The sequence below is a fragment of the Acinonyx jubatus genome, chromosome C2, assembly GCF_027475565.1.
Source record: "Acinonyx jubatus isolate Ajub_Pintada_27869175 chromosome C2, VMU_Ajub_asm_v1.0, whole genome shotgun sequence".
Lineage (NCBI taxonomy): Eukaryota > Metazoa > Chordata > Mammalia > Carnivora > Felidae > Acinonyx > Acinonyx jubatus.
In genome coordinates this window covers 68,425,920-68,447,576 of record NC_069384.1, presented here as the reverse complement: position 1 = coordinate 68,447,576, position 21,657 = coordinate 68,425,920, and the positions used below count along the sequence as shown (strand labels likewise).

At 46.1% G+C, this 21,657-nt stretch overlaps 1 protein-coding gene across 17 annotated transcripts in view; it reads right to left on the bottom strand.

Moving 5' to 3' along the window:
- Nucleotides 1-20,365, bottom strand: part of KALRN (kalirin RhoGEF kinase) — a 661,810-nt gene extending 641,445 nt beyond the window's left edge. For 7 of the 17 annotated variants that reach the window (XM_027061027.2, XM_027061029.2, XM_027061030.2 and 4 more), the window contains exon 1: nucleotides 19,865-20,362. In XM_027061027.2, coding sequence (XP_026916828.1) covers nucleotides 19,865-19,937 — 73 coding nt within the window. In that variant the 5' untranslated portion in view covers nucleotides 19,938-20,362. Of the gene's footprint in view, nucleotides 1-19,864 lie in introns of all 17 variants that reach the window. The other 10 variants (XM_027061042.2, XM_027061044.2, XM_027061047.2 and 7 more) reach the window with 4 other exon arrangements.
- Nucleotides 20,366-21,657: the final 1,292 nt, after the last annotated feature.

Sequence of the window (21,657 nt, the reverse complement as noted above, 5' to 3'; positions counted from 1 at the left end):
AGGAAACACTCTGGAAACAGTTTAGCAGACTTCTGTGAACTCAGTACCCTTCCAGCAATCCAATTGTCCTGGCTCAAAAACCAGACATTACAATCGGATTCTATAAGAATTATAGAGAATTAAATTGTATAACCAAGTCTGATGTGTGCCCTCCACTAGAAGTGATACATTACAGAATCTGTTGGGAAATGCTAAAAATCATTTCTGTTATTGATTTATGTAAAAGTTCTTGGCAAATGGAATCCAAATCCCACATACACGCACCAAAAGAAGTAACTGTTACACGAGATAATGTGGAAGTTAAGCGTTTTACTCTTTGGGATGAGGAATTCATCAGACTTCTTCAAGTTCCAAAGGTTCTGAAGGCTAGTGGTTAACTGAATGAGCTAAGATACTTGCCATAATCCCACTAATTAAAGAGCTACATTCAACTAGACTATAGACAATAAACTGCTAAAGAAACTTTGGTTAGAACTACTGGTAGCCATTAGCCACAAAGCTGAACTTAAAGTAAATGAATGCTAATCAGGACTTTCAGAATTTCAGGTTATAGGAAAAGAACACATAACCATCCTCAGGGTAACTTTACCATACATCTCACAAAGCTTCAACTGCTGAGATACAAATTAGTTCATCATAGCCTAGAACACCCTGGTGTACACAGGTCAGTTGACCAATGGTTCCAACTGTGGGAAAGGTCTGGTGTCTGGAGTCAGGCATAATATGATAAGACTGCTGGCTGAGCACCATGCAACTAAAGGCTACCTGCTAGGGAAAGGCCTAGGAGGTCCATTCTGAGTATCCACCAAAACCTGCAGGGAAGCATCAGGATTGGGGCCGAAAGGAAAACTACCCCAGAGCTTCTCTCCAAAGTTTGTCCAGCAAACTGACTGCCCAGCAGTCAGGTGAAAGACAGTCAGCATTTTCTCCATTTGCTTCCAGAGGCTTTTGCAACCTTTATATAAATCAGTAACAGGAAAATGGAGCAGAGATCGGGAAGTGGTACCACAGCTAATACTACAAAGACCCAAGCCTCTCATCTGCAACCATCTCTACCCAGCCTCAAGTTTCCTGTTGCCTAGGAACAGACACAAAGCATGCTGGGAAAAGTGTCTTAAGTATACAGGTGCAGCCTCTGTGGCCATCTAAGCCAATTCTTGACCCAAGCCTGACTTTACTCGTCTATCTGAACTTGCATTTGGCTAGAGGCCTAGGGATTTCCCCATTTTGCACATGGCGGACACTCCCTGGGAAGGGAAAAAATTAATTTGACACAAGCAATCAATCCCACTGGAATGTTTGTGCACACTGAGCCAAGCAGAAATGGATCCTAAAGGGAGCACTTCTGGGAGGTGATGGGAATTATAATACTGAAAAATGATACTGTGTCAAGAACCCAGTATGATGGAAGCAGCACACACATATGCATCCAGAGCATGAGCAACAACACACACATGCACACAAGCACATATATGCACATACACAGGCATGCACACTTGCCATCCTCATGGAATAAGATATCTGGCTGTGTAATTGTCCAGCCTTCAGTCATTTTGTTTATGTTTTGTATTCAAAATGTTGAAAGAAGTGCAAGAATACAGCAGTGCTAAACCCTTTCACAGTAAAAAGTTCTGGTAGCTTGTGAAATTCTCCTAGGATTCCAGTGTGATTTCTGTGGTGCCAGTCTTGGTGAAAGCACTATCATCGCCCTTTATCCACAACCAAAGCCAAATCCCTGTTGATTATCTGACACTTTACCACCCCTTCAACCTTACATCAACTAGACATGAAATCCACCACCACTACATCCCTTGTATCATCAACTATCTTTCAGTAGTTTCCTAACTAGAATTTTCATCTCCAATTGTGTCCCTTCCAACACTGTACTGGCCTAAGTTATAATTTTTATTCCATCACTTCAATCCCTTATGATTCCCCACTGCTTACAGGATAAAATCCAAATCCTGGAATATGAAAATCCAAAATCTCACATGTATCTCCAGTCTCTCTCACCCTATAACCTCTAACTCCATGACCTTGTACAACTCTCTGCCTTTGCCCACCCTTCTCCCTCTGCCAGGAATGCCCCTCTCCACCATGTCACACTGGATAATGAGCTCATCTTCCAACTGCCATTGAAGCACATTTACTCTATGACCACCATACCACCACAGTTGCCTAAATAGGCTTCCCCACTCCCTGGTTTGGGTCCCTGTATTCCATTGCGTAGTCATACCATGTACCTGGAATGTTTTAGTGTACTTTTCAAAATTGGAATGTTTCTCTCTGTCAAAATGTGAGTTCTCGGAAGGTCTACAGAATGTGCAGGAAAGGATAAGGAGTTCTGGGTGGAAGGAAACCTAGAAGAAAGCCAAGACAGCTGCTTAATTACCTCATGCCTCCTTTTGAGATGATGTGGCTGGGTTTGCACATGCCCTAGGAAATGAAGATTTCGGGTAGCTTTCACTATCTTCTCTATCTGACCCAAAAGAAGGAAAGTTCAAGGACATGAGCTGGCAGGAAGATCAATAAGTTAGTCCCCCCTGTGCCTTGGCAGAGAAGCTTTGATGGAGCCTTGATGAAGGCATTATCTAGGGTATTGAGGTATATCTCTAATTATAGGTTTGGGATCCAAAGGAACAAGCTGAGAAAGTATAGCCTTTTCAACACAGGCCCAGAAATCCCAGAGCTTGGTCCTTATTTCAAAAGATTCTAAGGGCCAAAATAGTTTGAGGCCACTTGCTAACCACCAGGATGATTCTCCCCAAGGAAATTAGAGCCCTTCTTCCCCAAGCAAGAATGCTGGGTCACCTACTAGCTCTGGCACCAGGTGGACTGACTAAGCAGTCTCAAGCTGCAGAGACAGAAAGCCTCAGAAGGATGGAAAGTCTTCACAGAACCAGGGCACAAATGTCCTGAGACTACTTACCACCTGGTTTCTATCCCTGTTGACTTTTCTGGTGTCCAGTTGGCTCAGAATGTTGTAGATGCATTCAAGGCCACTTAGCTCAATACTCTCAGCAGTGTCAGAGAGGGAAAGGGATTTACCAAGTTTATCAATAACAATACTGTTCTCCTGGCACCTAGCCTACTATTCTTTCCTCTTGGACCCAACCATCTGGCACCATATTTACCTGCTTTTTTATTTCTGCTCTGTACTTTCCTGGCCCATCTGACTTGCCAGTCTCCCAGTTTCTGCCACCTTCACAAAGACCAAAGCTCCCATTTTCCCTGGTCAAAATAGAAACACTGCTCATAGCCACTAGGACTATTTGAGCCCCAGAGCCTTGGAGTGGAAACACCCTATAAAACACAGAAGTTTTCCTGTGCTGAAAGTGATGAAAGAATTTTAGTTATAAACAACAAACAACTCCATCACAGAAGAAGCAGAGCAACAGCCCTGAGTTGGACTTCATTTCTCTATTTATTTATTATCGATTTAAATTGATCTTGTTTACCATGGCCTTTCTATAGAATATATGCTCATGGAAACTTAGACCGATGCTAAAGGAATTAGCTTTTTTTGGAAAAAGCAAAACTAACCAGAACTGGCCATTTTAGGGGACTGAAAAGCAGATCCAAGCAAGGTAAGGGGACACCAGTCCCATTAAGACTTCTAACTCAAACATCAGTCATGTTACCAGACTGAAACACCAACCTCTCGAAAAGCAGGATTCAGCAGTGCAGCTCTATATATAATCCATTGCCACTCTTTCACCTTCTGAAGACTGGGAGCCCCTTGAAGACAGAGGCTGTACCATACTCCCCTCTCTAGCACAGTGCAAGGGATGTCAGGAGTGCTCACTAAAGGCCTGCAGGAAGAATCAACATCATCATACCCTGGCATGTTTACGTGCACACAGAAACACACGTGTGTGGATGGAATCCTAAAGAAGACAGCTTTAGAAGCTCCACTTCTAAACCTTTTCTTCCCAAAGTTATTGCTTTAACTAGGATAATACTCTTTAAAATATAATGTATTTTTCTCTTTCGTATGTCATTACATATATTTATCCTCCCTTTATGCTGCCAGAAGCATCTATTTGTCTCATGGAAGTTTAGGTTAGTTACAGTAGCAGACAAAGAGAAAGCATCAATGTTCAGCTACTAACGTCCAGGATAGGAGTTTTTTTAGTATGCAGCTTGAATTCTCAACTCCCATTAACATATCAAGATCCACACTGGGTGGACTTAACCATTAAGATCACTTTAAATGAGAGGTAAAGAGTATTCAGGGGGCACTTGGGTGGCTCAGTCAGTTAAACATCCAACTCTTGGATGGTTTTCAGCTCAGGTCATGATCTCAAAGTTCATGAATTTGAGCCCTGTGTAGGGCTTTGAGCTGTCAGCACAGAGCCTGCATGAAATTCTCTCTCTCTGCCCCTCCCTCTCTCATGCATGTGTGCATGCATATGTTCTCTCTCTCTCTCCCTCCCTCTCTCTCTCTCTCTCAGAATAAATAAATAAAGTTTAAAAAAAGTGACAGAGAGATTCTTGCCATGAGGGAAGGATCAAACATCAGGGGAACACAGGAAAATTCAGCCTAGGAAATCAGACACCAGGGTCTTGGTTTCCTCCTATATGAGCAACTGAACACCTGATAGGTTTTAGGGAGGCAGTTTTAGAAAAGAAGATCTCAGTGGGTGTGATGACACTGGACAACCCTAAGGCCACCCCTGAGGAAGCAGTGGGCCTGTAGAATGCCTACCAATCAATCACATACCATGATCCACATGGTGTGGAAGAGGCTATAATAATGATACTCAGAGGTACTCAGAGAGTCAGTGACCAAAGGCTTGGGGTCAGAACACTGAGGCTGTCATGTACAGGGACTTTGACTCCATAGGCAAATAGTTAGAATATGAATGTTAGTGCTGAGTATCAACAAAATACCCCAAAAAGCAAGACAGGTCTAGCCACACCTTTGTAAATACCAGTGCAAGCATCAGACCAGACCAGTCATTACACAGTAGCTCCAAGCACCCTTCTCTCCCTTACCCCACCTCTACACACCCAGACGCCATGCTGAAGAGAACTGGGAGAATGGGAGAAAATCTGAGTGATTGAGCAATTCATCTGAAAAAAACAATCATCCAAAAAAACTAATCCAGAAGAGAACAGAAAAAAAAAGAAAAAAAAAAAAAAAAACCTTGGTATACTATAAACTAGTTAAGGTGGGTTAGGGTCTCATGAGAAAGATTAGCTCCACGTTAGAAAATTTAAAAGCTACATTTTCTTTGCATATTTGGGTAATAAGGAGAAAGTTTGCAGCTGAGCCACACTGCCACCCATCAGAAAGAAAACCTCCCCTGTTCTGGGCAGTTAGACCAGCCACTCTTCATTCCTATACACACGTGTCTCTTCCAAAAGCAAATGGAACATATCATGAAACGTTTCACTCCATCTCTAGTGCTGCCAATTTCCTACCAGACATGAAAAAATGTACAGTCCTCAAACACAGTATGGGCTGTCACTCCCATCCAAGTCCCCTAGCTCAGCTTTCAACCACACTCAGAACCAAGGGAGAGCTCAGAGAAAGGCAGCTGACGAAAATTCCTTTCATTTAGTCAGCAATTTTGTTTGCCCAAAGTGATCTTCTATTATCCCACTTTCTCTCATACTCTTCTTATGAGGTATGGCAGGACAAGTATGTTTACCACTTTCTCCAGATGAGGAAAGAGAGGCCCCATCTGTAAAAACAGACATGTTAACTGGCCTGGCCAAGTCACAGAGCTAATTAATGGTGGGGAGCATTGGAAACCAAGGTCTCTCAAATCACATCCTTGGATTCTTCTAGTCAAATGCAGACTATGGCTTTTGCACACACAACCTAAAACACTTCCATACCTGTGGTATTGGAATTAACTTTCACTCAAGCCCACAGAACACATGTGGGTTTTTTTGTTTTGTTTTGGTTTGGGTTTTTTTGGCTAATTTTGACTACAAATCTGGCTCCTAAATCACTTAAAGACACACAGCAAAAGAGGCTAATGGCCTAGACCACTTATTTAAATGTCACTAACAAAAGCATCCTTAAATATTACATAGAGTGGTACCCTTCAGAAAACAGGGACTAGCTGTCCTCACGCTCTTCTGAGGATAAAAGCAGAGAACATCCCGAACCTATGATTAGTCGTCCTACAGTCACCTTTGAAAAAGATCAAATAATGGGTGACCCTTCTTGCTACTCTTTGGACAAAATAATGTCCCAGATCAAACACTGGTCCACAGAAAAGCCAGGTTATAAATGTCCATCATTAGGAGAACGGTTAAATAAAACACGGTGCATCCATACAACAGAAAGTAGCACAACTCTAAAACAAATGAGGTAGAGTTATATGTACTGACATGGAAAAATGTCCATGATTATAAAGTGATAAGAACAAGTTGCAGAATAACAGGTATAGCACGATTCTCTTTTTGTTAAGTACAATAAAAAAGAAAGCTATGCATTTGTATAAACATGTACTTGTATATTCAACAGGCATGTATGTCTGTTGAATTTATCTTAACATCAGGGAGGAGAAGGGAGAAATAGTATTTGCTTTTGACTTTAGATTCGGCACTTTTGTTTTGCATAACTATTGTTTTAACAATAAGTGTCAATGCCTTTACCCCTCCAAAAAATCAACATATCCTCTGTCTTCCTACATTATCCCCATATAAAGGCTAATTGGCTTATGAATGTCTTACTTTGCTCAACAGATATGTGTATACTGTACACATAAAAACGTACATCATACATTTATATTAACTGGGAAAAATGGACTCATTTAGGAAAAAGTCTATCACCAGTCAATTTGTTTTTCACCTTAATTTGATGATCAAAAAACAAACCATAGATCAAGGGAGAGAATGCACATAGGAAACAAGACCACAAGGAAGTATCTCAAATTAACATAGGGGCTCTCCCTGGGCGAGAAGGTTACAGTGGCTTTTCCATCCATTACACTCCATCACATTTTCTAAATACTCTACAGTAAGTCAGCATTGCTTTTATAATAGAAAAATAACTGTAGAATAAAAAATAAATGTTCTATGAAGGTATACCAAAAATCAAATCTCTCTAAATGCGACCTTGTTTACCACTTATTTAAATTAAATGATCTTTTAGCTTATTGGCAATAAACACATATTAAATGAATCAATGAGTGAGTGAAACTCCCTTTCTGATTGATCTCCAATTAGCCATTTTTTCCTATTTCAGTCCCCTAAACTCAACAAGACCATAAACTCTTCAGAAATAGGGACCATTTGTTGCCCATCTTTAGAAGCACCCTTAATATCTAGCATAATATTTGGCACGTAGCAGACACTCATTCAATATTGATTAGCTAATCCATTTGTGTGTTTGAACTTTCTACATGGGTTTTTCTGAAGAAAGAGTGAAGTTTCAGTTTTCCCGTGGCTATGAAATATATGAATATTATAAGCAAGCAATAAAAGGGATCCCCTCTAATTAATCCAGAAGCAACAAGAGCTATGGGATATATTTCATAGTCAATATTGATTTCATAAGTCTATTTGTTTAAGGTAGAACTGCCTGTCCACGCACAAAAAAAAATGATTTATTTCCTTAGTATAGTGTTTTATTATGAAACTCCCAAATGACCTACACACCAATAAATAGCTCTTAAAAAAAAAAAAACTCAAGACAACAAATACTAAACAAGCAAGTATTAACCACAAGTTGTGCACTGATCTGGGTGTTGAGAAGAATACAAACAAGTCCAAAGCAAAAGGTATGTACATCCTACATGGGGAAACTAGACATGACCATTTTCCAAGGTAGGGCCTCCAAGAGGCGTTAGGGTCATCAATGTTCAGTAAGGTTCAGGGAAGAGGCTAGTTTCCAAACAAGTCTGTTGCACATCTCATCCCTACCCCGGACATCTTGTCCAGTCACCACCCAAGAACTCAAGAGTCCACTGGTGTCACATCCACTCCAGAGTCTCCAGGGCTGAGCAAGATGCAGAAGCCTGCATCCCCAGCCCACTCTGAACTCCAATGGACAGATCATTTTTCATGCAATTCTCACTCATTCTCCAGCAAATAGATCCATTTCATCTCCTCTCTTCTCAGGCTCTCAGTATCCTTCAGTCTGTCAGATAACCTTGGCTATCTGAAGATGCAGGTCAGTTTAATAAAAGCTCTAGCATTTGACCTATAACCACCTGGTCTTTTCCCATGGCCACAGAAGAAGAACTGTCCCTCCATTCCAGAGATAACCTCTTAACTGGGAATCTCATGCTTGACATGAGGCTCTGTCTCAAGACTGTGAGACCCTGACCTAAGCTGAAATCAAGAGTCAGATGCTCAACTGACTGAGCTACTCAGGCACCCCTAAAGATTTTTATTGAAGCACAATGTGTATGCATGAAATTGTACACATAAGTTTATGGGACTCTGAAATTTCACAAACAGATCACATCTGTGATCAAGAAACAGAACACTACTGTACTCCCAAAATGTCCTTTCAATTACTGTTTTCATTTTCTCCTTACTTTTACTGCCAAACTTCTTGAACAGTGGTCTGTCTTCATTTTCACCACCTCCTCATCTATTTCAGCCTAGGCACCCCCTCTTCATTGAATCCCACACCCATCCAGGTGAGGCTGTTGATCTTCCCTCTATACATTCAATGTACAACACCCAATCCTCTTTATGGCACTTACTATGCTACAACACACTTGTTTGCTTATGCATCAGTCAATCCCACTAGACTGTTACCCTCCCGTGGAAAAGATTATTTCCAACTCGTTTGTGTATTCCCAGTGCCTGGCACTCAGTAGGTGTACAGCTGGTGTTTGACACTTAAATGAATGAGTGCAAGAATGAATGAAGAGATCCACTCACTGAAATCTGATATTCTGCTAAAATTAATCAGTTCTTTGTCCAGTTCTTATCAAAAGTAATAATGATATTTGGTTGTCAAAACTCAGTTGTTGGGATTAGAAAGAATAGCTAGAAAATTGTTCCAATATTTGGTTAAGTATTCTCTTTATATCTAAGTATCTGAGCGTGTTATGTGCCAATGCACTGGGGTACAGACAAGAGACTTAATATCTTGCACCCATCCTCCAAATTAAAGCTGTGACATTACTCCCAATGGCACTCTGTCCTTGCATGGCCACATACCCAACATGGAGTCCTGCCAACCTTTTTCCTCAACTGTTCCTGGAGCCACTCCTCTCCCTCCTCACATCATTTCTAGGACAGTAAGAAGTCAGAGACAAGAATCCCCCAGGAGACCCCAGACTCCTCCTCCCAGCCCCCTTTTGTCACATCCAATTAACCATCTGCCAGTCTCCTGGGCCTCTTCCTAGGCCCACTGTCCAGCTGCCAACTCAATACTGTTTCCCCACCCCCACCCCCCAGTAGATACGGCCATTGTCCCTCACTGCAGGGTAAGAGTGTAAAAGGCAGGGATTTTAGCTACATTCCCAGTCCCTGACTGCCATGCCCTGGAATAACTGTAGTTGCAAGCTCAAAAATTTCATCTTCATCTATCTCTGCACTGTTAGGGAAGGAAGGGAGGGAGGGAGGGAGGGAGGGAGGGAGGAAGGAAGGAAGGAGGGAGAGAGGGAAAGAAACTATTGAAGCATCATAATTTTCGTCATTTGGACAATGTAAGGATTTATCTAACTAATAATATGATCGTAATATATGTGTAAAATAGTCATATACATACAATTACACTCTATTATAATGCCCTTTCTATTACTGTTTATAGCCATACCTAAGGAAACCCCCACTTCTTCTAAGTCTAGGGATTCTAAACCCAGTCCTACACAGCCCACCTTATGGTAATAGCAGCCCCTGGATTCCTACTTCCCCTCACTCTAGAGGGCCACCTAAGACCCCTCACTTGATGACAGCTCTTGGATTTGCCCCTAAAATGAGAGTCAGAGGGAGTGCTTTGGGGCCAAAGAAATGGGTGTGCTTACTGGCATCTTCCCTCTTGTGTGAAGGGTTCCTACTCATGGAGAAGAATGTGCAAGAGGCTCTCCCATAATCCCTACTCTGCTTCCTCTTTCTTCTGAGACTTCTAGAAATTCTAAGGAAATTCTAGAAATTCAAGAGCAGGTCCCATCCTTGACAGACATACTGCCTCATGACCAGGCCTGTACCCCTCCTCAGGAAGCCATGTGACACCTTCTTGCATGGGTCCACCTCTCTCTCTCCTCTACTCACTTACCCTCCAGCCCAGGGACTTGCCTCTCTGCCTAATACTCTGCAGGAGATAATTATGCAGACCCCACCATTGGCTGAAGCAAATCCCACCTCAGTCTACAAAAAGAAGCCACCAGCACTTCGAAAAGGATTGCTAATTTGGGATCTCCCAGCCGGCTCCCCATCTTCTCTGCCCAAGGGCCTCCTAGGGCCATGCCAACCCAGCCTGTCCACTTCACAGCTGCCCTCAGCTCGTGCTACCCTCTCAAGCACACCACCAGTAGCCCCCACACCTCCAACTAGCTGATACTCCCTCTAGTGGGGCTGTTGATCAGGCACATTGAGCCCTCAGCCAAGGTCCTTTCTGGACAGCTACTAAGGTCTGCCTACCCCACCCCCTTCTCTGGCCCAAGGCTCATCCCTAAACTGACCTTGAGATCCACCTCTCCAGACCCATCCAGGACCTTCCTCCATCCATGACTTCTCTCTTTCCTAAATATTCATTCTCTTCCCCATGCCTGCCTTCTTCCTCCTCCCCACCCCTAGGTATTCATGTATCTTCCCTACCTAAAAAAAGCCTCCCCTCAACTGCTACCCATCTCCAACTACCTCACTATTTTTAACCTTCCTTTCACAGCCAAACCTTTCCAAAGAGTCATCTCTATGCACTCCCACCACTTCCTCCCATCCACTCACTCCCCATTCCCCTTGCAATTTGAATTCCACCTCCCCTACATGATTGAAACTGTTCTTGCAAAGGTTACCGCTGATCCCCCAATTTCCAGAACCAAGTCTGTATGCTTAGTCCTCATCTCCCTCAACCCATCTGCAGCATTTTTCTCCAAGCACTGCTCTCCCCTGGTTCTCCTCCAGCCCTGTCCTTGGCCCTCTGCCCTTAAGTCAGTACATGCTTTTCATTTATTATCTCATCTACTCTGATAGCTCCAGCCACAACTTCTTACAGATATCTCCCAAACCTATATTTCTGGCTCTGGCCTCCTTCCAAAGCTCCAGATTCCCTTCCTTACCCGCCTACAGAACCGACACCTCCCCTAGCTATTTCACTGACACCTGAAATGCAACATGTCCCAAAGTAAACTCCCAAATCCTCCCTCTCCTCCTGCCTCCCTATAGCTGCTCCTCCTCTTCCTAACTCCTGATTTTCATTTAGGGTACCTCCATCCCTCCAGTCACCCAGGCTCTAAGCTTTGGCATCATCCTTGATTACTGCCTCTTCCTTGACACCTCTACATTCAAGTTGTCAAGTCCCATAGACCCTACGTCCACAAGGTCCCTCACAGCCACCCCCTCCTCTCCATTTCCACTGTGGCATCTCAAGTTCAGACCTATCACAGTGGCCTCCTAATCCGGCACTGGCCAAAAGTTCCTCCTCCATTCCATTTGACCCTCTGTGGGGCTGCCAGATCTATCTTCCTGATCGTGCCTCCATCCCATCCAGAAATGTTTAGCAGCTCCCAAAAGGAAACTGCAGATAAAGACCAAACTCCTTGGCCTGCCATTTAAAGCCCTGTAGGCTCTGGGAGCCCAGTAAATGTTTGATAAATGTAGCAATCAATCAACCTCGTCCCGACCCCCTTCTGAGTTTTATCTCCCATTGACCCTCCACCTGCATCCCCTGAGTCACATTAACTGGACCACTTACTGGCCCAAACATGCCATGGGCCCTCGTACCTCCTTCTAACACTGTCCCAACATGGGAACACATCACTTTCTGTCCTCCCCATCTAAATCCCACCCATCTTTCAAGCCTCAGCTCAATAAGTAACCACTGCCTTGACAGCACAGCTCATCAGCCACTTTTCATTTTCCCACCTGCTTATCCTTTGTATCCATGTTTTCTAGCTAGTCTCCAGTTCCCTTCCAATAACGCAGAAGGGGAGGAGACAAAGCTAATTCCCCAACAGTTTCTTTACTTCTCTAAATTAATTCCTCTGCCCTCCCAGCTTATTCTTTCTGTTCCCTCACTCCTCAGTAGACACGATTTCAAGCAGTTCTATTGATCCAACAGCCCTGTGACCGTCAATCATTTCCTAGTTGTTTTGCTGCCAGTCATTCACACACAAAGGAGTGACAGGAGTCTGAACTGCATGCAGACAGAGAAGGAGCAGGAAAGGACTGATTCACTGCACCCACCTGAGGCTTGGCAGAAGCAAGAACTCCATTCTCACTGGGCTCCTCCAGAAAGCACGGGGCCATGTGCCAGGGTCTGGAGGGCTGGGGGGTTGGCATCTTTATACTTTTGTGGAGGGAGAGAGAACAGGAGTGTCCTGACCTGTTGTAAGAAGGGTGCCCCATCCAGTCCCTTTGGGAAACCAAATTGAAAAGGACTGCTTTCTTCCTGGACTGGAAAGATCTCATAGAGGTCAGATTAAATAAAGTAATATTTGTCAGGAGAGGCACTTAGAGTAATAGAATGTTCGATTTAGAAGGAACTATCTACATATATGTGGATAGCGCTGTACAACTTATAAAGACCCTTCACATACAGTATCTTATTTGAGTCTCTCAGCAGCCCTATACAGGAAAGGGGAGAGAGGGCTATTATCCTCATCCTACACAGATATTAAAGTCACTTGCCCAAGTCATTCAGAGAAGTAGAGCTCAAAGGGGAGTGTTCATCTCCTGCTCTCTTGTCTGACCTTCTCAGCCTCCTTCACAGGCTTTTCCTTCCTTTCCCACCTCTTATATCCAAGTGCTCCCTGAAGGGGTATATTTATATCCATTCCCCTTCCTGCTCTATATTCTTTGTTGTAATGATTTTATACACTCCCATAGAACAGTACATGGCTGCAGCAGGTACGCCATAAATATCTGTCAAACAAATGACTGAATGAATGAATAAAAGACAGCTGAAGCCCAAACCCTAACCTTCTGCTTCCACACACAGGCTCCCTGTACTTCATCATGTACCTCTCTGGCACCCTCTCCCACCTCCTGGAAAAAGCCCTACACAACACCTCTTCTGGAGATCCCCCAGCCTGTGTGTAAGCATATTCACCTAATAACTGATACAGGAACAACAGGGGCAGCTAGGATGTCTTGTGCTACCACTGTGTATCAGAAATGGCTAGATGCTGTTCACACGTTTTTCCTATTTAGTCCTCCAAACCTGTGAAATAAGCATTCTTAGTTCCATTTTGCAAAAGACTGAAAATGAGAGAGATTAAATAATTTACCCAAGATTCTACCCCTGGTTAGTGTCAGCCCTATCTGATCCAAAGCCCATGATCTTCAGGCTATTCCAGGGTTTCTCAACCTCAACACAATTGACATCTGGGGGCTAGAAAATTCTTTGTTGTCCTGTACATTGTAAGATGTTAGTAGAACACTTGACCTCTACCCACTAGATGCCAAGGTGTGCCAATCAAAAAACTCTCCAGATATTGCCAAATGTTCCCTGGGGGACAAAATTGTCACCACCTGAGAACCACTGGACTATACCATACTGCCTACCTCTGGAAGCAGAAAGAAGTCTGTAAAGTAAAAGTGTTAATTCTCTAACATCTGAGAAGGACTCCTAATTCACCAGTTCTAGTGTTTTACTGATATTTAGAGCCACAGAGATTTTTATTACTTCTCACCTAATTTTGTTCTACAGCTTCAGTTTGTTCCAACACTTCTTCCATTCCCCCAAAGGATTTTCAAATACAATTGAACAGAATGTGTCAATAATCAAGCTATTTATGATTGGTGGCACAGGATAAAGCAAAACCTCCCAAATCTTATAGTGTGCTTGGCTGTCGTTGATATGTTCTAAAATATATTAGTGTAGAAATAGCCTGCATAAATACAATATTAGAAATATTAACAACATTCCATCTCCAGAAAAAAAAAGTCCTCTCCACACTCCCCAAGAAGTTCCTGGAAAGTGATGTGACCTAAAGCCCAATTCATGGTGGGCAGAAGTAGAAGAGAATCAAAAAGGAAAACAAACATGAATTAAGCATGATTCTGGAGCATCGCATCAAGCCCAGTGTCAAAAAGAGATGTTTTCCTTTGCTGCAGAAGAAACCACTCCCCTTCAGTGCCTGGCACTGCACAGATGGAAAGGTGATATTTACTCAAAGAATTGCACAAAATAGGTGTTACTCCAAAATAACATCTTCTTGATGATCTGGACATGATGTTGTCCAGTTCCTCTGTCCAGGAAGAATGAGGTTTGTCATCTGAGACAAAAGTTTAAAGAATCATATAGTGAATATCAATATACCACCACCTACATTTAACAATTGCATATACTTTACCATGTTTGTTTTATCTATATTAGGAGGAGGTGATTTGTTTTTGTTTTTGATGAATTTCAAGGTTTTTAAAATATCTTTTTCCTTACCTGCAAAGAACAAGTAACTTCAATGGGGGAGACAAGCCTTATGCGTATGAAAGGGCTAAAAACAATATAATACCACTAATACAGTGAGAATATGAGTATAGATAAGTGAGTGTTTTAGAAATTCAGAGGAGACAGTTGGTCCTGTGAGCTGTGAAGACTCCCAGAAGAAGGCAGGACACAAGTCTTTGAAGAATGAACTGGATTTGGAGAGTGGGGGTGCAAAGGTAGATGATGCCCTTGGGAAGTGAGAAAAGCAGCCTGGCTGGAGCTGAGATATGAAGTACAGACTTGACCCTGAAGACACTAGGAAGTCACTGTAGGTTCATAAACCAGGCAGCAATGTGATGAAATTACTGCCATCTTGCCTGCAGGTGCCAATTTGGAGTGGGGGTGAGAGAGCAGATTCCAAGGGACAAGAAAGGAGGTCTCAGGCAGCATAACAGATCCTGGACTAGGGCAGAGGCTGTCGATTAACAGGAAGGGCTGATGATGACAGATAATTCAATAGGATTTGTTAGAGGAAAGAAACTCCTCACAGACAAACCAAGGTTTTAACTATCATGACTGGGAGAGGGGAGATGTCACTTACAGAACTAAGAAGACAAGAGAAGAAGTTAATGTGGGGAGTTGGAAAGACACACAGAGTTGAGTTTGAAGCTGGCTGAAGTCCAAGTAGCAGCAAACACTTCAGTTGAAAATGTCTGGACTCACAGGACCAAAGCTCAACAGAAAGATATAGGTAGAAGATATTTCCATATCAATCTCTTTTCACTTATAACTTTTAACTTTATTCCTTTTAGTCTCAAAAAAAAAAAAAAAAAAAAGAATTTTCTCCTCTGCTCACCAAAGCTAAGCTCTTATTTTTGTTAGGGAACCTACTTTTGTCTCAGGTTCCAGGTATCTAAGTCAACAATTAATGTAGCATCTGCAGTGTTCCCTGTCCACAAGCTTTCTCCCTTCCACCTGCAAACCTCTTCTGACTCCCTGGCAAAAAAATGAAACTCCTTTTCTTCATACTAACACTCCTTCTGACTGGCACCCAATCTCTTTTTCCTTTCACTGATCAACTGTGCAAATAATGGGTTCCTATCCACCACCCCAAATCCTTACTCTGACTGCCTCTTCTAATACTGCGCTCCTGAGAGCTCACAGTGGCCTTGTTTTTATCACATCTGGTGACACTTACCCAGCACTCCTCTTGCTCAACCTGTCTGCAGCCTATCTTCACCTCAGAACCCACGCTGACTCCCTGGGGTCTCCAATCTCAAGTCTCCTTTGCTGCCATGTTATAAATAAGGGTTTATCCCCCAAATTCTAACTTTAGTTCTTCCCCTCTTTCCTCCAGTCCCTCCCTCTGACAAATGGTGTATTCACAAAGCTTCAGCTGAATCCAACCTTGACCCAGAAGCTTTCCAAGTCCACATCGCCAGCCCTAATCTCCTGCCTATGCTCCTGTATTGAGTCCCATTTTCCCCACACACACATAAAAAAACTCCACCTGGATGTCCATCAGTCATCTCCAGTTCACTAGTTCCAAAGCCAATATCATTACCTGCCTTGCAAATCGGTTCCTGTCCCAATCAGACCATGTCAATGGCACACTGTTAGTCCTCTACACTCTCAACCCAGCTACTTCTGTTTCCTCATGGGCTTACTTTTCTTTTCCCCCTATAGCCAGTTTGTCAACAAATCCCCACTTTTCTGCCTTTGAAAATGTCTCTCAGAGCTGTCCCTGACTCCTCATCCTTTTTGCCACCAACCCAGAGCAAGCCCCCTCCCCCTCAGCTCTGAATCACTTTTCCATCTCCCTGGATTCTTTCTCTCCCTTTTCCACTTCATCAGTCATATTACCCCCAGATTAACCTTTCCAAATACCACTTTCTTCATGATATGCCCTTGCTCAAGAACCTAAAATGACTCCCTACTAACCCTTAATCAAATCCAAATCCTTGCTTGGATTTCCCAGACTCTCCCTATCTGTCCTGCCCCACTTACCTATCCCTGTTTCCTATTCCTCCCTAACCTACCCCTTCTATTTGGTCAGCCCAGAAACCTCAATGTCCATGCCCCAAACTCCTATGTGCCTTTTGCCCACATAGAACTACCTTTGGTTCTACCTCATCTATAGTTCTGTCAACTTCTTATCTTATAGAACCATGTTTACCAATTAATTAATCTCCAATTGAGCAATAATTGTCAAACTCCTTTTAAAAGTTCTTTGAGGTCAAAGACCACTCTGAATATTTCTTTTGTATTCCACAGCACCCTGGACAGCAGAAGACTCCCAGTAGGAGTTGAAAAGTCCTTGTTGGTTTTCTTTTTAAAAAAAATTTTTTTACATTTATTTATTTTTGAGAGACAGAGAGAGACAGCATGAGTAGGGGAGGGTTAGAGAGAGAGGGAGACACAGAATCAGAAGCAGGCTCCAGGCTCCAAGCTGTCAGCACAGAGCCAAATGCAGGGCTCGATCCCACAAACTGTGAGATCATGACCTGAGCCAAAGTCGGACACTTAACTGACTGAGCCACCCAGGCGCCCCGAGTCCTTGTTGGTTTTCTATTCCAATTGGTTTCTATTCCCAGTTTTGAGTTCCCATATTTCCCCTCCTCTACCTAATAAAAATGATAAATAAAACTATTGTGACACACTCCCAGGCTTGGAACAGAGAATTCCTAAGAAGACAATATGGAATCCACCAATAAGAATAGTGGGCTGGTGTGTGTACATGTGTGTATGTGTGTGTGTTTGTGTGTGTGCGTATGTACATGTGTGCAAGGAAGCTGAAATTTAGGGAATATAGCTTTATCAATTGGTCAGGAGACTTGAGATACCAAAATAATCAGAAGAGGACTAGTAAGGGACCAAAATGACAGAATTATTTGAAACATTCCTAATTAGAAGCACAGTATGCCAGGGTTTGACAAAGCAATTGCCAGTCTCGTCCTTGTGCGTGCAAAATTTTCCACCAGAACGTAGGGGGTAACTTTGGTGCTAGGGACTTTGAAAATGTGTTTGAAGTTTTCTCAGTTCAACTGAATAAATTTATAATCTGTCTAGCTACCAGGTACAGTGCTATGGTCCATAATGATGGAGAATCAGAAGGGAGAAGGTTACAAAATGTGGCCTTATCCCAGGCTTAAGAATCTTCAGCAAGAGCCCAGGCTAGAGACTAGTGGGGGTAAAATCAGGAAGCAAAGCACAGAGGACCATGTTGGGGGGCTGGGAGGGAAGCAGTCCTAGACCTAGCGACCGGCAGTGTGCATCCCCACTTGCAACTTGTTACAGGTCATCAGTCATTTCCAGCCTTCTTCACTGCAGATTTAAGCTTTCTCTGATTCTAAGTGCACATCAGATCTAACCCCCCCCAAAAAAAAGGCTCCCCAAGGAGGAAGGGGAATATCCTCAACAGGAGTCCCACAGGAGACAGACCCTAGTCTGCTATTTATTCTGTGATTTGAGCCATACATAAGCCACACATTGTATTTGGAAAGGCCCTGGGAAAAGTAACACATTGGACCATTATAGGCCATTAACACCATTAACACTGTGTGAGTTTGTCAAAATTATCAAACCTCCAGAAACTGAACTCAGCCCAAGGGCCTGGGACAAGGAATGGACAGGACGAGGTAATAAGAAAGGTGAAGGAGGAGTGGTTGTCAAAAGATGAAAGTGGGATCCAGAAAAGGAAGGTGGGAAAGGTCACACTCCAAGAGTTTTTTTTTTTTTTCCCTAGAGCTAAGAAAAGGCAGACTTTGTCCAGAGATGGGAGGACAGAGAGGGTGGGGGGGTGGGGCAGCAGGGGGTGTCAGGGGAGACCTCCTGATGAGTATTTCTGGTTATCACTCAGGCCCCAGAACCTTATAACCTAAATGTCAAGTTATAAACTTAGGTCAGGCACCTCTTTAGAATCCATGCTTTGGGTCCTGGGCAGTGTGTGTGACTATGTGTGAGTGCAAGAGATAGAGACTGATGGGGGAAGGGGGGATAAGAGATTGATGGGGGGGGGGGGGTGGCTGAGCCCTGGGAAGCAGTAGCGTATAACAGAGGCTTCTTCCTCTGCTTTCTCCAGGCCCTGGCATGAGCTCCTGCCCTCCATCTCTTTCCTCTTCAGACCAACCAGAAAATGAACATATGGGCCAATCAAGTCTTGACTTCTAAAGCCACAAGTCTCCCCCAACAAAGCACCCCACCCTCTTCCCTAGAGATGACCTCTAGGGCAAGGCAATGAGATTAGGAAACAGATGGGTGTGCAGAGAGCCTTCAGAGCTAACCTGATCCTTGACCCCACCAGTTCATGTCCTCTAATCCAACTTATGGAAGGACAGGGCAGATGTGCAGGGTCCCCATAACTTATTGGACTCCTTGGGACAAAGATTCCAGACAAAATGGTTCCAGACACGGGAGATGAGGAACTGGCGGAAGCCACAGGTAAACGGGAGATGGGGAATCCCTGGCTGCCAGAGAAATAGGGCCACAGGTGGTGGGAGACGAGGGTGGTCGGTGTCTGTTTTGGAGAACGAGCTGTGGAGCCCGGGAGCAAGAGCTATAGACCTGGGGGATGGGAGGTGGCAGGGGCAACAAACAGCTGTAAAGACAGATCTGGGGGCTCTTATACCACAGGCAAGCAAAAGATTCAGTGGGTGTGTATGAGGAGGACGCTAACTCACACTTCCAGGAATGAGTGATTCCTAAGAAAAGCTCATCCGTTCCCAGAACAGGAGAAGAGGAGGACACGGAGGAGGTCCAAGGCGCCCACCGCCCTCCCAGACCGGTCTGCCTCTTAAGTCCGAGACTCCCCACACGCACCAGGCATGACCGTCCTTGGTCCGCCCGGCTCCTGACTGTCAGTCTGCAGCGTGCGCGACTCCCGGTCCCCTCTTGCCCCTCTCCACACGTCAGGACCCCGGGCCCCTGGCCCCAGATGCGGTGCCAGCCCAGGGCGGCCGGAGGCTGGCTGACAGGCGCTGGGGGAGGGGGGAGACGAGGGAGGGGCCGGGGACGCCGGTAGCTGAGCCGCGCGCTGCAAAGTGATCCAACATCGCCCCATCCCCGCGCTCCAGGAGAAGGCGGCCGAGGGGACCGCCTCCCGCCTCCCCAACACCGACTCTCGCAAGTGGGGTGAACGCCGAGGGGTGCCGGGCTCCCAGCCCCCACCCCTCCCCAAAACGCAAGCAGCATTGCCATAACAACAAGAATCTCGGCAACTCCAGTCCGACGACACGGAGGACTGCCCCCCGACACGCACACCCCAGCAACAGCCCTCCTTCCCCAAACTTGTCCGAGACGCCGCGTCCCGAGCAGCAGCCCTCCCCCGGGCCCCCCGCGCCCTGCCCAGCTTACCTGTCCGGAAAAAGGCATCTACGTCCGAGTCTGCTGCTCCTCCTTCCTCCGCTGCCCCCTCCGGGGGGTTCATGACTGGGGGAGGCGTCCGCGGGCAGCCGGGGTCGGCCGAGCCCGGGGCCGAGGGCTGCGGGGCGCCCGCTGGGCGGAGGGCGCGGGGCGCAGCGGCCGCGGCCGCAGACCAGGAGGACTCGCGGCTTCGAGGGCGGGCGGCTCGGGCGGCTGGGACGGCGGGGCTAGGGCAGAGGACGCCCAGCCTCCCTCAGGCGGAGGCGCGCGGCGGGCTGGGGGCGCCTGCCGCCGGCTCCCCCATGGTACCCCTTCCCCGCGGGCGCTGGCCGCCCTGCTGTCTGGCCGGAGCCGGACCGGGCCGGGGCCGGGGTCCGCGCTGCCTGGGCGCCCGCTCTTCCCCAGCAGCGGCAGCTGGCTCTTCTCCTCGCCCGTCCGCCTGTCTCTATTGTTCAGCCCTGCTCGGCTCTCCTCTTTATTTTTCCTCCTCCCTCCCACCCTCCCTGTCTCTCTACCTCCTCCCTCCCGCGCTCGCTCGCTCGCTCTCTGGCTCCCCCTCTGGCTCCCGCCGCCGCCGCCGCCGCCGCCGCCTCTCCAGCTCCTCCCCCGGCTCCCGCTCCCTCAGTCCCGGCCAACAATGACCCGGACGGCGCGGAGCTGAACTGAAGCTCCGGCCCGGGCCGGCCGCTCACCGCGGGCCCCCGGCGGCGCGGACGCCTCCCTCCCCCGCGGCCGCGCGCCGGCCTCTCCCGGAGCCGAGCCCGAGCAGCGAGCTATTGTTCGTGGCGGCACTAGGCCGGCTTCCTGAGCCCCGCAGGAAAAGCCCCGGCGAAGGAGGCGGCTGAGGAGGGGGCGGGGCCGCCGGGCTAGTGCGGGGCCGCCGGGCTCGCCCAGGGGCCCTGCCGCCGCGGTCCCGCGCGCTCAGCTCTCGGCTCGCGCTGCGATGCTCCCGGCCCGGCGGCGGTCCTCCGCCCCACCCGGCGCCCAGGTATGCGAGGGGAACCCCACGCTGCCTGCCCGCCTCCTCTTCAGACCGGTACCCAAGCTGCACTGACCTGTCCTCAGAGACCGGACTTTTCCCTCTCCTTCCTGACAAAGCTCTCTCCTGTCTCCCTCCCCTCCTGAGCCTCTCGCATTTTCCTCTCCGTCTCGCCGTAGTTCCTCTCGTTTTTAGCCTTTCGTTTCCTTTTTCCCCTTTTCAGCGCCCCTTTAAACATCTCTGCCTGTCTCTGTGACTCTTTGTCCCACTCATTCCTCTTGCGATGTCTCCCTGCCCATCTCTCCCTCCCTGTCACTCTCTTCTGTCTCTCATTTGTCTCTGTCCTGCCTCTGTACTTGGCCCGTATCTCTGAGCTCCTCTTGGACAGCTGTCAAAACTCCCTAATCCCCGGGGGCCTTCTCTGTTTTGTTCCTCTCCCTCGTGTGAATGGAGAGATCCAGTTGGCCTGGAGAAAGGAGGTGTTACGGCAAGCTGAATTTCAATTAAAGTGGGGAGAGGGGCTGGGGAGGAATGGGGATGACGGCAAAAAAGAAAGCAGATGCTGTATGGGGTAATTAATGCAGTGATTGTATTGTGCCAATTGGTTTTTTAAGCAATAATTAAACAATAATTAGCCAGTATTCTGTTTATAGTTCTAGTGACTGCAGAGACTACAAAACAGAGGCTCTTTAGACCTAAGTACTTAATGTGGTGTGTTGGGAGGTGTTACTGCTGCCTCATCCAGGCAGATGGAGAGGCTGTGGCCTGACCTAATGTGTTAAAACACACGGAATAGGAAAACCAG